The 12076-nt window shown below is 42.2% G+C and overlaps 1 protein-coding gene across 1 annotated transcript in view; it reads left to right on the forward strand.

Moving 5' to 3' along the window:
* CSDE1 (cold shock domain containing E1) overlaps positions 1-12076 on the forward strand; it is a 2062269-nt gene that overhangs the window by 1338464 nt on the left and 711729 nt on the right. The window contains exon 11 of the mRNA XM_044076154.1: positions 4439-4603. Coding sequence (XP_043932089.1) covers positions 4439-4603 — 165 coding nt within the window. The remainder of the gene's footprint in view (positions 1-4438; positions 4604-12076) is intronic.

Here is a 12076-nt window from a genome sequence, read left to right on the forward strand (position 1 = left end):
AGTAATACACTGAACACAACACTTGTATTTTTCTTTTTTTCAATTAATAAGAGATGAATGAGGGATACATTTTATCTGAAATGCATTGTTCTGAAGTGGGTTTGTTCGGTCAGTATAAGTGTCGTGTGTTGCTTAGATAAAATTGAATGCCCTATGAACAGTCATCCAATCTTAGCCTACCCTGACATTCACTCATTTTTTTAAAGCCCACTTTAGCCATTTCAAGATGAACTATCACTCATTATGTGCAAGGCAGAGAAACAAATCTTGGACAGAACAGTTTATTACAGAAAACACACACACATGACATGAATGCACACTTACGGGCAATTTAAAAGGTTGCCAAGTCACCGGCAGCATGTCTTTGTGATGTGGCATGAAGCCACATCATTGGGTTAAAACTCAGTTGGACATAGAAAAGACATGCAGACTTTGCAAAGAAGGCATCCCTGGTTGGAAACAGATTTGGAAAAAAATAAGTAATGTGAGGCAACAACACTATTTAGTCTACCTTTGTGCTGTTCTGTTTAAGCACGCAGTTTTAGATTATCAGCGGACTGAGAGAGTGGGATATTTCTCATAAACCCAAAACAGACTGCAGTATTCATGAGTAATACATGTATGAGTATTGGAAAAATGAAAAATTGCAATCTTTTTTGCCCTATTCTGCATGTTTTTGAGTTAGAAAGGCAGCAATATTTTTGTTTAAAAGGCAACTCGGCACGTAAAAATCTACTGCCAATCATTAGTGGACCAGAGTTCTGCTGTGGCGACCCCTAACCGGGAAAAGCCGAAAGACACAACAACTTGTACATAACTTGTGTACTAATGATGCATAAAACCATGTTTAAAGAGGCCAACAACCATAACCAGCGGTCTCAATCTCTCCACGACACCTTACCTAAAATGGCTTGGAGTGCTGAATCTTTGATCAAAAGGGACTTTACATCTCATTTTTAATGTAAATAAGTTATATACACAACTATTAGCATTCATCATTTCTCACTGTAAGCTCTCCCAGTGCCAGCCATATTAACACTTTACACTGAAACCAGCTCAAGCCATTTTGAGCCAACAAAATTTGAGAGCGACGAGGCACTATGAAAACCTCAGATCACCCATTTCCCATCCGATCCAAAATAATAGAAATAATATTCCATTTATCTCTTTGACAAAGTTTCAGTCAATTAATGGACACTTCTAACACCCGTTTTTGACTCCCTCTCCAGTAAGTAACTCCTCAAACTGCCATTTTCTCCATGAGTTTTTCTTCAATAGAAAGAAGAGGGGAAAGACATATGCAGCACCATTTTTTCTTCCTCAGAATGAATTTACTTTTTACAACGATCGTTCATTGTGGTTACTATAGCAACCAACCACAATGAACGATAGCCCTAAAAACTAAAGTACTGGTTTACAGAGTAGCTGCAAAGCAAGAGAAGAACCTTACCATACCTCTCGATGTCTTAGACCACGAAATCTGGACAATGACTCAAATAAAGGGAAACAACTGCTCTGGACAATAAAAGTTTACTTTTTACAGCGATCATTCATTGTGGTTACTATAGAAACCAACCACAATGAACGATCGCTGTAAAAACTAAACTATTCATTTAATGAGTAGCTGCAAAGCAAGGGAAGAACCTCAGCCTCTTAAGAGCATGAAATCCGGACAATGCCTAAAATAAAGGGGAACAACTGCTCTGGACAGTAAAAGTTTACTTTTTACAGTGATCGTTCATTGTGGTTAGTATAGAAACCAACCACAATGAATGATCGCTCTAAAAACTAAACTATGCATTTAATGGGTAGCTGAAAAGCAAGGGAAGAACCTTACCATACCTCTCTGCCTTTTAGAGCAAGAAATCTGGACAATACCTAAAATAAAGGGGAACAACTGCTTTGGACAGTGAAAGTTTGCAAAGATTGTTCACTGTGGTTATTGGCTACTGTAGAAATGAACCACAACGAGCGATGGCTCTAAAAACGAAATTATTGTACGGAGTAGTTGCAAAGCATGGACGGAACCTTACGTACCTCTTCCCAACCTCTTCGCACAAGAAATAGACATTTTTTAAATCTTTGATCTTACAAACTTAGAAAGTTGATAGAGTAACAGGTTTTGCATTAGTTTGCCACTGATTTGGCAAAAAACAGAATTTTATGAAACAAGGACCAAAAATGTGAGACAAAAAAATCAGAACATTCTGTGCTAGGACCGTACCAAACTGTAGTGGACATTAGGAGCGACAATAGGACTGGGATTGAAAATATACAGGATATAGAAAAGAAAAAGGACACCATGGGTGGGAATGTGAGTGACGTGGAAAGTAGGCGTGACTTTGGTGAGCTGTTGTGTAGACCCGAATTTTAAACGCTGGGATTGTCCCTTTAAGCCTCCTTATTTGAAATTCCGTAAAGACAGAGTGGCCTTGAGACCCAGTCCTTCCTTTATGCCAAAAGAGGCCACTGAAGTGAACCTCAGTTTATCAGACATTATGCTAACAAGGGGGGAATACATTTTGCATACCTTAGATGTTCGACAGCTTCGTTTTTATTTGCACAGAACTAAGTCTTTTCGTGTCTCAGATCAATTGTTTGTGGCTTTTTCAGTCAACAGGAAGGGCCAAGCTGTTAAAAATATCATTTCCCGTTGGATTTTCCACTTCATCTTTTGCTTCTACTCCTCATGTGGTTCTCCTTTGTCTGGACCAGTTAAGGCTCATTCTACCAGGTCAGTGGCTGCATCAGCTGCCTTCTCAACTCGTCAGTCCTTGGATGACATTTGTGCAGCGGCAACTTGGTCTTCTCGTACCTTTATTTCTCATTGCGGACTTGACCTGGTTTCTAGGGGAAGGGCTTCTTTGGCTCCATCATTCTTCATGCCCTTCCATGAGGCCACCCGAGAATGTTGGGTAGCTAGGGACTCTGACCCATATGTAATGAATGGGTGACTAGGATAACATCAGATTAATAGTTATGTATTTGCCATAACTTTTTATCTGCAGTCACCATTCATCACAATCCCAGCCTCCTTTCCCCCTTCCTGAAGGATTGGCAGGTTATTAGTTGGACCTTGTTGGTATGTCTACTTTCTCCAGAGCGAACTTGACCTGAGGGGTTAGAGGGCAGCAGAGCATTATGGGAGGAGAGGAACATGAGCTCAGCTATTTGTGTTGCCGGCTTGGATCCTATGTCAGATTCTAGACCCATATGTGATGAATGGTGACTACAGATAACACAAATACCAAGTTATGGTAAGTACATAACTACTGTTCAGGCCTGTGCGAGTCATAATAGCTTCTTAGACAGCAATTTCACCTGTTGGCAAAGTAAAAAATGGCTTTTAGAGTCTGCCCAACTATGGGGTTGTATAATACAATTGCTTATTTTGAGATTACAAAATCCAGTGATTCCAATTGGAGTGAAAAGCAAATTTAGCATGTGCAGATATTCTTATCCAGTTCAGATTCTTTTGTGTCCCAAGCTGACAAGTAAGGGTGAGTCAAATGATTTGTGCATTTTTATTTGTATGGTATGGAATTAACATTTTGAAGTATAGAATGTGTTTACTGAACAAAAAAGCTCTGATTGTAGCAAACATGTTTAGCAGCAAGATGACACATGCACTAAGACAGTTCAGTCAGTATCTTGGTGGTAGTCTCTACTGTACTCCTGAGCTTCCTATTCCATGAACCACGATATTTGATGCTAACAATTTTAAACCACAATATTTAATACTAACAATTTTAGCTGTTTTGTGTTTTTTTACAAGACAGCTAAAATAGTTACACAAGCCTGCTAAAATTGTTAGTATTAAATATGGTGGTTCATGGAACAAGGATGCTCAGGAGTACAGTAGGGACTACCACCAAGATATTGACTGAACCTAGGTTAACATTGATGGTAGGAAGGAAACTTCTAAAATTATGTAAACCCAACTGGAATTGATGCCTGACTGAGTTGTGCATATGACACAAGACCGCTGTCTGCAAGCATCTGACAATGATGGGAAAATGCTGAAGTAGTGTGAGTTTGGCATTCTCAACTGTGGCCCTTAGTGAAATTTAATATTTGAAAGTGTTGCATTTGATTGAAATGAAATTAAGAACTGTTTTTGGACATGGATGAGTTATTCTAAAAAATTGCAGAACGTTTGAACTAGTGGGACAGTGAGTGGGGAGGTTGTTATACAGCCTAGTAAATAAAGAATAGTGGTAGGTTAAAAAGTATGTCCTACCTTAATCTGATTTTTGCACTTTCATTGTTTTTTTATGCATAACATTAATCATGATGTTTGTCATGTTGTTGTTCTATCTATATACATGTGTTTTTAGTAATACATTTAGAGGCCGGTCTGAAATTTGGGTATAGTTAAAGGCCATTATTCTTAAGCAGTTGAGACTGCTGTTTGAAGATGTTGTCCTCTTAAATTTAGGATATGCTGTCAGCCCAACGGAACCATGCAATAAGAATTAAAAAACTTCCAAAAGGAACGGTATCATTCCATACACAATCTGAACAGCGTTTTACAGGTTTTATAGAAAAAGAAGCTGGAGGAATATCCCCTAAAGCCGCTAGCCCAGGCAAATGCAGAGAAAAGGTAACTTTGCAAGTGTTTTCTGTTTAATTTCTAGTGTGTGACCTTTATTATATATTAATTTGAGCTTACAGTCTGGACTGTGATTGAAAAAGTAGGTTCTTGTGGTTTAGTGCCTTACCACAATTAAGAAATACTGATAAATGAGTAAGAATATTTTCTTGCTAACTTTCTGTCCTCATTCTTCCTTAATGAACGTTTTCTTTTTCTTCCTTTCTTTTCTGTGTCCTCTTTCTTGCTGCTTACTTAATTGTGTAGAAAAAGGAAAAGGTAAGTCTGTCTTTGCATGTTAAAGGTAATCTTTCTGCCTGTTTAAACCTTTGAATTCTTTTTAAAAAGAGGAAATTAATCATTTGGACATTTATAGTATTAAGACAAGTTGTAGTTTTCTAGATGGAATTCTGTTTTCACGTGTGAATGCTTAGGTCTGATTTTCACAGTATCTACATCTCCACAGAGCTTAAGCGAGCAATTTGTCCTGAAGTTGCCTCAGCTCAGTTTGTAGAAAGTCAAAAAGGAATTTGTAGATTCACTTTAAGGCTGTAAAAAAAATCTTTTTGAGGTGAACTCAATATAGGCACACAAGGCATGTTGTCACAAGCGACTGGTGATGGTGCAGAGAGGTTCAAACATAAACAGTGTTAATCTCGCCATGGTGCCATGCTTTCAGAGACTCCCTAATTACAGGGAAGCTTCCTAAATATGGCAATATTTCAAGTAAGCCTCTGTTTTCCCTCACTCAGAACAGTACAAGACTTGAGTCTCTTCCCCCCATCTCATTTAACTTAACATAGTCTTGAATCCTGATGATAGTCTGCAATTTACTGCTTTAAACTGACTTACCAGCCAGTCTCCCCTTTACCCCTGGAACATAAGTGTGAGCATGGCTAACTCTCCTTTGATCACCCAGGTTGCCCTAGCTTGGGTTTACTCTTCCATGAGTTTGTTCTGCATAGTTGAAGTAATATCAGTCTGTTGGGTAGTAGTTTAATCTTTAGCTGTACCTGTGCCATAGGGGAATGTTTTTCATATAGTTAACTGTTGCAGCAGTACTGAACACCGACTTCTGTCACACGTAGCCAGACATCTGGCCCATCTTCCAGAGCTCAGCATCTCTCCCTCCCAGGCCAGGCAGACATTTGCCTGTTACAGATGTTGGTACATCCCCTATATAAAAGTTTGTATTCACCTGACCATTTTAGATCTTGTATGCTGCTGTTTGTATCGCAAGTACCATTGTGTAGCATCTTTAGTCTGGCATTGTTTGGTGTATAAAAGAGCTCAGCTCAGATAAGCACCCTGACTACTTAAGCGGAAGGTGTCGTGGGTTGCTGGACAGCATAATGTGTCCAGCATCTCTGCTTGGCTCAGTAATGTTGGTTCTGATTTGTGGCCCATGCATCTGTTAAGAGTCTACTGGTAAAGCCTCTTTGGAGGCTGGAGTATCTGTGGGCGAAAGTATGTCCCAGTGATCTCGAGGCCCTGATGTGAAGCTGTAGATGCTCTGCTTTTGGATACCCTTTACCAAAGCCTTGATTATCTCTGAATGGAGTATCTGTGAACTTTTGATTTTGGTTATGGAGGTTCCCTGGTTAAGATGTAGGTGTTTAGCACTCCTTTCTGCAGATTTAGGTTTCTGGGCTAACTGCCCTAAATGAGAGGACCGAAACGTTCAAACACAGGGTGCCTGCCCAACTAAACTCCCATCTGTTAACTCAGGCTGTAGTAGCTTCTCTTTTCACAGATGTTCTTTGTGTTTCACTGTTGCAGACATCACTTTTGGGTTATCTGCTTGCCGTAGCCCTCAGTCAGCCTGATTAACAAAGTCTTGGGTCCTTCGGTTGCTGTCTCTTCTTCCATGACGTCAAGTCATCAGGGGTATAAAGCATGCAGCTGATGCCATTACATCAATCTTTCTTGTGCGGTGCCCGAAGCAGATGATGATTGTGTTTCACTGTTGCAGTCATTACATTTGGGTAATCTGCTGGCAGGTTGTCCTCAGTCGGCCTGAATAACAAAGTCTTGGGTTGTGCGTCGGTTGCTGTCTCCTCTTCCATGGCGTCAGGTCGTCAGGGGTATAAAACATGCAGCAGACGCCATTTTATTCAGTCTTTCTTGCCCGGCGGTGCCCGAAGCAGAAGCAGTTGGCAAGTGCCAGTCAGCCGACTCCTGAAAATTTCGCATTCTAGTTTCAGAACCGAAGACTTCAAACTAAAGCTAAGTACCTCGTTGGGGAAATTTTTTCTTGCTCCTTACTGATGTCAGTAAAAGTTAATAATTGCTTTACTTGTGGGAAGCAAATACCTCATAAGGATTTTCATTTGTACTGTATTCCTTGCCTAGGCCCAGATCATAACGTGCCTTGCTGTCGGTTTTGTGCTAGATTTAACCAACGCACTGTTAAGTGTCAGTATATTTTTGCTTCTAAATATTTTGGATCAAGATTTAATTATCATGAAATGTCGTCTGTTAGCAGTCCGACTACCGGAGTTCACAAAAAACGCAAAGAAAAAGACAGACACAGACCGTCGAGGTCAAAATGAAGCTTCTCCTAAGCCGGTTCTCCAGTACTCAGTGAGGTGCTTTCACAGCCCCTGATACCTGCTACTTTTGAGTCACAGGCCTCTACCGAGACCCATGCAGAGTCCAGAATGCTGCGAGATTCTGAGAGTATTGAACCCGCGGATATCTCTCCCTTGGATGGGTCTGGAGCCACTGAGCAGGCACCGGCTTCTGAGGGTGTTTTCAGGCCTCAACATTTCTATATTAAACTGATGCCAGCCTCAAAAACAAGGTCAAAAACATGTATGTCTAAAAAACCGAGGCATGAGCCATGTGCTCAGGCCCCTATGCCTAAAAGACAGATCATCAAAATGGCTGAGAACTTAATTAACTTGATCAGTGGTTCCCAACCCCCCCCCCCCGCTAAGAGGCCTAGGCAAGGCACTGATTATAAATCTTCAAATCAGGTTTCCATTTCTTCTGATTCCTCTTCTGGTCAGGAGTTTTCTATTCCACCCTATGAGGATTCTGATGCAGAGGAATCCATCCCATCTGCATCTCCTCCTGAGGATTACACTTTTGGAGAGACTTTGCATACTTTAAGGGAACATTTTCATTGGAAGAGTTAGGACTTCTCCGAATCAAAAAAGAGGCTTAGGGATTTCCTTCTTCCTCAGCATAGGCCTTTGGCAATACCTCCTGTATTAGACATTGTTGATGTGTTTTCGGAATCAAGCATGGCTCCCGATTCCCTACCTCCGGCTCCTAGTAAGCCAGACAGATATTACAGGGTTCCTGACTCCCACAAATTTTCTACTCAAAAATTCTGCTGCTGATCCTGAGACTATTTCACAGGGCCCCAAGGGTGTAAAGTTCTCTACAGCCAAAAATCCTACCCCCTCTGATAGAGATTCCAGGGCGCTGGATAGATGGGGAAAGAAGGTTTATATGTTTGCAACCTTGGCAATCTGGGCCTTAAACTGCCAGTTTCATATCCTTAAATATCAACAGCATGTTATGGGCTTACTGAAACAGAAAATGATGATTTCTGATTGTGTGGAAAATAAAGTTACAGGAATTATTGCATTCAGCAGAACAAGTTGGAAAGCATACTTTGCAGTGTGGGTTTGATTGCTTGGAGGCTTCTTGCAGGGCCACAGTTACTGGATCTGTGATTAGAAGGCATGCCTGGCTCTAGGAGCAAAATCTGCCTGATCATGTTAAAGCTAACTTGTTGGATGCCCCCTTGCAGCATGATACTCTGGTAATAGCCTAGGGTACACAATAAACAAAAATAAATCCCAACTGGTACCCTCTCAAATAATTACATTCCTGGGTGCAAGCTTGGATACAGCTACCCAGATGGCTTACCTTACTCCAGACAGACAACTGACAGCAAACTTCAAACAAATGGCAACAAAAACCCAGTTATCTGCAAGGCAAATTCTGAAGGCTTTGAGATGCATGGCATCCTGCATTCTACTTATTCCATATGCGAGACTGCATATGAGGAAACTTCAATGGTACCTAAAAGGTTTATGGAGTCAGCATTGTCACAGTCTGGAAACAATGATTCCTCTCATTCCCTGCCTACAGCAGGAGTTTTTTTGGTGGGCAGAGACATGTCACCAAAACAAGGGACTGCCATTCACTACCCCCTGCCACCCAAACCCTAACTGCAGACGCATCAGATTATGCTTGGGGGGGGGGGGGGCGCCTGGCAGGGAGATACATTCAGGGCAAATGGAGCCCAAAACAAATGCATCTGCATATCAGCCAGAAAGAGATGCTAGCTGTTCAGAATGCTCTGACAGCCTTCAAGGACTTACTTCATCCAGGACACCTCCTGATAAAGACTGACAACACCATGGTTATGTGGTACATAAACAAGCAGGGGGGGGTACACATTACTACCCCCTCTGCAGACTAGCCATGGCATTGTGGAACACAGCTTTGACTTACCAAATACATCTTCAAGCTCAATTCCTGCCAGGAAAGCAAAATACTTTGGCAGACGACCTAAGCAGAAATCTTATTGGACCCGCACGAATGGAAACTGGATCCACAAATCTTCATGTTAACACAGAAATGGGGGAGCCCAGACATAGATCTATTTGACTCTCCCCAAAATTATCAGGTGGACAAATTCTGTACAAGAACTTCTCACAGAAAAGCATGGAAAGTGGATGCCCTATCCTTCAGTTGGAAAAACCTATCAGTCTATGCTTTTCCCCCTCTGCCTCTTCTCTCCAAGGTCTTGCTAAAAGTCAGACAGGAAAAACCAAAAATGATCCTAGTTGCTTCGGACTGGCCTCGCCAGCACTGGTACCCAATTCTAAGGAATATGTCTCAAACTTCTCCTTGGTACTTGCCTCAGATACCTCATCTACTGTCTCGGTAGAACAATCAAATTCTGCACACTCAGCTCCAAACTCTGAATCTTGCAGCATGGCTGATCATTTAATTATTCAAACACCTCTCAGTAAATCTGTGATGGATGTCATTTTAGAAGCCAGAAGGCCTAGTACTAGAAAATCTTATGCTGATAATTGGAAGAGGTTCTTTGCTTGGAACCAAGCACAAGGAACAGACACAGCAAAGCCCAATATTCCTCAGATTTTGCAATATTTGACTGAGATGCTTGACAAGGGTCTATCTTTTTCATAGGTAGATACTAGGCTATCTGCCCTAGGCCATTTATCAGCCTAGCCAGAGTGTAATTGGCTTCCGCCTCCCTATTAGATTAGCCTACTGTGTCTCTGTAAAGTAAGGTCACAGAAGGTACCCTTCTAAGATTAGTTTACTATGCCTCTGTCTAGCAGGGACACAGAAGAGATCCCAGGGGTGAATTTGCGATTTCCCATCCACGCGTCCAGATTTCACTTGAAGAGGGTCAGCGAGGGGCTATGTCCAACATGAATTGGGATTCTATTCCAGAGTGAGGGGAGCCTCTGGGAAATGAATTTGTCCCTCCAGCATGTCCTATTTATTTTTGTGCTGAGGTTTAGGTCCCTTGAGCGTGTAGCTCTAGGGGACTTGAATTTTTTGAGGTGGAGCATGTCCATTAATTCTGGGTTTGACATGGCTTTGTACGTCAGGCATAGATCGCCTCTGGGTAGGCGGTAAGCAACTGAGTAGAGCTGGAGTTTCTTTAGTCGAGCTGCATAGGACATCTGTCTGTAGCTCATGATCCTCTTGGTGAGGTACTTTTGGGGTCTCTCCAGTTGCTGCAGGTGTTGGGTAAGGTACATCCCAAAAGGGCATTGTATTCAATTATGGACCTGATGAGTAGAGGGGCACAATGACCTCTCTTGATCTAGATGCGAACCCTTTCGTGGTAAGGTGGGCTATATAGAAGGTCTTTCTAACCACTTTGGCAACGTGATTATCAAAGGAGAGATTACTATCTACGTTGGTCCCCAAATCTCTAATTACTTCTGCCATACTTAATGGATTACCACCTATGTGGTAATTTGTGGGCACCTTGTTTTTCCCATATGGGATGACTATGCACTTTTTAGCATTTAGCTTGAGGCTGTGGCTCTGGCACCAAGCATCCGTCTCTGAGAGACCCTTTTGGAGGATGCTTGTGTCAGCTGGAGATTCGATTATGGCCCCCAGTTTGCAGTCATCTGCGAACTTTGTCAGCCATAATCCCCCTGTGTTAGCCTGAACCTCAGAGAAGTATATACCGAACAAGAGAGGTCCCAGAACTGAGCCCTGTGGGGCGCCACTTGTAATTGGTTTGGATTCGGACATGGCACCTGTGATTCTGACTATGTGGGTTCTATCTCTGAGCCAGTTTGCAACCCATCTTGTGATATAGGGGTTGATATTTAAGCTGGTAAGCTTATTTATGATGCCCGAGTGGGGTATTGTGTCGAAGACTTTTGCGAGGTCCAGGTAGGCTGTGTGGACTACCTTGCCCTCATCTATGGCTTTGGTAACTGCTTCAAAGAAATAAACTAGGTTTGAGGCAAGATCTGCCCTTAACAAAGCCAAATTGGGTAGGGTCCAGTGTCTGGAGGCTCCCAATGTCTTTGAGTTCCATGACAATACGCTCCATAGCTTTACAGACCAGACTAGTCAGGCTTATGGGGCGATAGTTTCCAGGGTCTGTTGTGGGACCACTGTAGCTGTACGCCATTCTTTGGGTACATATCCTGTAGTAAGGCTAAGTTTGAACAGTGACTTAATGTGAGGGTTCAGTTCTTCTTGGAGCTCGTGTAAGACACAGCCTGGGACACCGTCCGGTCCCATAGATGTTGTGTTTTTTGCTTTGGAGAGGGCAGCTTTCACCTGTGCATCAGTGATGTCAGGGAGGTTACATTCAGTATGGATAGGCATTTGCTCCTTTGGGGGGGAAGGGGGGAGAAGTTTGCGCTGAATCTGTCTGCCAGGATGTTGGCTATGAAAGGAGTTACGGTATATTTTGTAACGTTATGCAACAATTCAGAGCATATCTGGGAGTTTCCGCCCATGTTCCTGACATAACTAAAGAAGGCCTTGTGATTATCTTTAGTGTCTAGGGCAATTTTTCGTTCGAAACTGGCCTTTGATGATTTTGAGGGATCGAAGTTTCTTGCTAATACTGATCAGAGATGCCTTCCCTTTTGGGAAATCTGCTCTGTCATGTAGTAGCTTCCTCCTCCTGTTGTATAGCTTATGTATGGCCGGTTTCCTGTTTTTGGAGGCCAGTCTCCTGTTTTTGGAGGAGTGATTCTTGGTTTTATTTGGGATAGCACAATCCATGCATTCCTGCAGGTGCTCATAGAATGCATTTGTAAAGGATTCTGCAGATTGGGCTGTATTATCCTCTGGCCCAGGGGCTTTGAAGGATTCCACTTCAGTCTTGAGAAGTGCAAAGCTGGCTTTTGAGAAATTCTTTACAGTGATTTCCTTGGCTGGGGGTGGGGATGGGATATGGATGTCCAGGGAAATTTGTTTATGGTCTGATCTTACCAATGAGTGGTT

This window comes from Protopterus annectens, chromosome 7.part0, assembly GCF_019279795.1.
Source record: "Protopterus annectens isolate FY-2018-M chromosome 7.part0, PAN1.0, whole genome shotgun sequence".
NCBI classification, from domain to species: domain Eukaryota; kingdom Metazoa; phylum Chordata; order Ceratodontiformes; family Protopteridae; genus Protopterus; species Protopterus annectens.